The sequence below is a fragment of the Perkinsus marinus genome (genome assembly GCF_000006405.1).
Source record: "Perkinsus marinus ATCC 50983 genomic scaffold scf_1104296932412, whole genome shotgun sequence".
Taxonomy (NCBI): Eukaryota; Perkinsozoa; order Perkinsida; family Perkinsidae; genus Perkinsus; species Perkinsus marinus.
The window spans coordinates 1-1710 of record NW_003215452.1 but is presented as its reverse complement, the minus strand read 5'-3'; the positions used below and the strand labels follow the sequence as shown (position 1 = coordinate 1710).

Genomic DNA, 1710 nt, shown 5'->3' with positions numbered 1-1710 from the left:
TGAAAAAGAGTAAAAAATATACTGTCATATTCCGCAAGTGTTTCTAAGCTCACACTAGAGGAGTTGTTGTGTTTTTTGAATCGATCGGGGAAGTTGCTCCGTCACTGCGCCATAAAAATCCTCCATTTTGCTATGGTGGTTGATACTGTTCTCGTTAGTTTCCTGTACATCGTCATCATGACAAGCGCCAATACGAATGCCCAGATCGCAGCCTCTGACTTTGGCTTTTCTCGGATGGTTTATTCGTATGCTCGGCAGCTACGGATGGAGAGGAGGAAGTTTCCGGGGAAGCACCCAGATGTGGGGGGGATAAGGCAGGTCGTGTTGGATGTACTTAAATCGGTGAAAAGGGCATGTAAAATTAGACGCTTCTTGAGGGGGGTAGTGTACGAGAGGAATTCACGAGTTGCCGAGGAGGAGCGACGAGGAGGAGGAGGAGGAGGGAATGGACGAACGGCGTTGGGTGGGCAGCAGAGGGAGAGGAGGAGGAGGGCATCAGCAAGGCTTCGATCGGGGCCTGATGGGGACTCTGATGATAGCAGCAGCGATGATGATGATGAAGGGCGTAAGGGAAGGGGTAAAGGGAGAAAACGGGGAGGGAAGAAGGGGGCCCATCGAGAGGAGGAGGAGGGTAAGCGTACTTCTAGTATAGGGAGGGAGGGCAGACTGTTTTGGAATGACCATGATAGGGTTGCCGCTGGTGTTGGAGGCTCGAACCGGAAAGAGAAGAAGAAGGGTGATGGATCCGACGACAATGATGATGGGAATAGTGGATTGTGTCTGCGAGGGCGGAAGTCGCTGCAACACAGACGACCTTCAGCTTATGGGATGGGTGCCGCTGCCGGTCCCTCTGGGAATGTAGGGGGTATGGTTCCTGGCGCTTTCGGGAATGCCGGGAGGACGGCTGATGGCGCCTTTCTAAATCGAGGAGGAATGGCTGACGCTGGAGCCTTTGGGAGTGCCAGGGGCATGGCTGGTGGTGCCTTCGGGTACGCAGGGAGGTCGGCTGGTAGTGCCTTCGGGGATGCGGAGGAGTCGGCTGGTGGTGCCTTCGGGGATGCGGAGGGGTCGGCTGGTGGTGCCCTTGGGAATGCCGGGGGTATGGCTTATGGGGCCTTTGGGAATGCCGGGGGGTCGGCTGGTGGTGCCTTTGGGAATGCCGGGGGGTCGGCTGGTGGTGCCGATGGGAATGCCGGGGGGTCGGCTGGTGGTGCCCTTGGGAATGCCGGGGGGATAGCTGCTGGGGCCTTCGACAGTAGAGGGGGTGGTGATGGCAGTGTTTCCATCAATGGCGCCGTTGAAGGCTCTGGAAATGTCGGGAGGGCTACGGGCGGTGATAACTGTGGGGGCGTTGGGGATGGGAGTGGCGGAGTTGGCAAGTTGAAACGTCGCAAGAAGGGTTTTAGGTCCGCTAGGGATCTCTCACGAACTGATGGTCAGCGGGCCGAAAGAAGGAGGATGAATCGGTCGAATAGCGACCAACAATGCTTCGTCATGATGATGGAAAAAGCATGCCAAAACGTGACACCCACGTCACCCATAGAAAGCCTCCTCGAATTAGACGCTATCTTGAAGTTTGTCCAGCCGAGAATACACGAGTTCAGGGGCCTTAGTGTTGCCTTCTGGCGATCCCTCAAGCACCTGCTGAGATGCTGTGAAGATCGTATGCGCTGGGGGAGAGACAAAGACACTGTAGAGGATATCCGAGCG

General features: G+C 56.1%; 1 protein-coding gene across 1 annotated transcript; it reads left to right on the top strand.

Moving 5' to 3' along the window:
- Positions 1-828: 828 nt before the first annotated feature.
- Pmar_PMAR001710 (CSP, putative) lies at positions 829-1435 on the top strand (the record flags this gene model as incomplete). Its single annotated transcript, XM_002785454.1, has 1 exon — positions 829-1435. A coding segment is annotated over one exon (607 nt), but the record flags the coding sequence as incomplete, so codon positions are not given.
- Between the last annotated feature and the right edge of the window lie 275 nt (positions 1436-1710).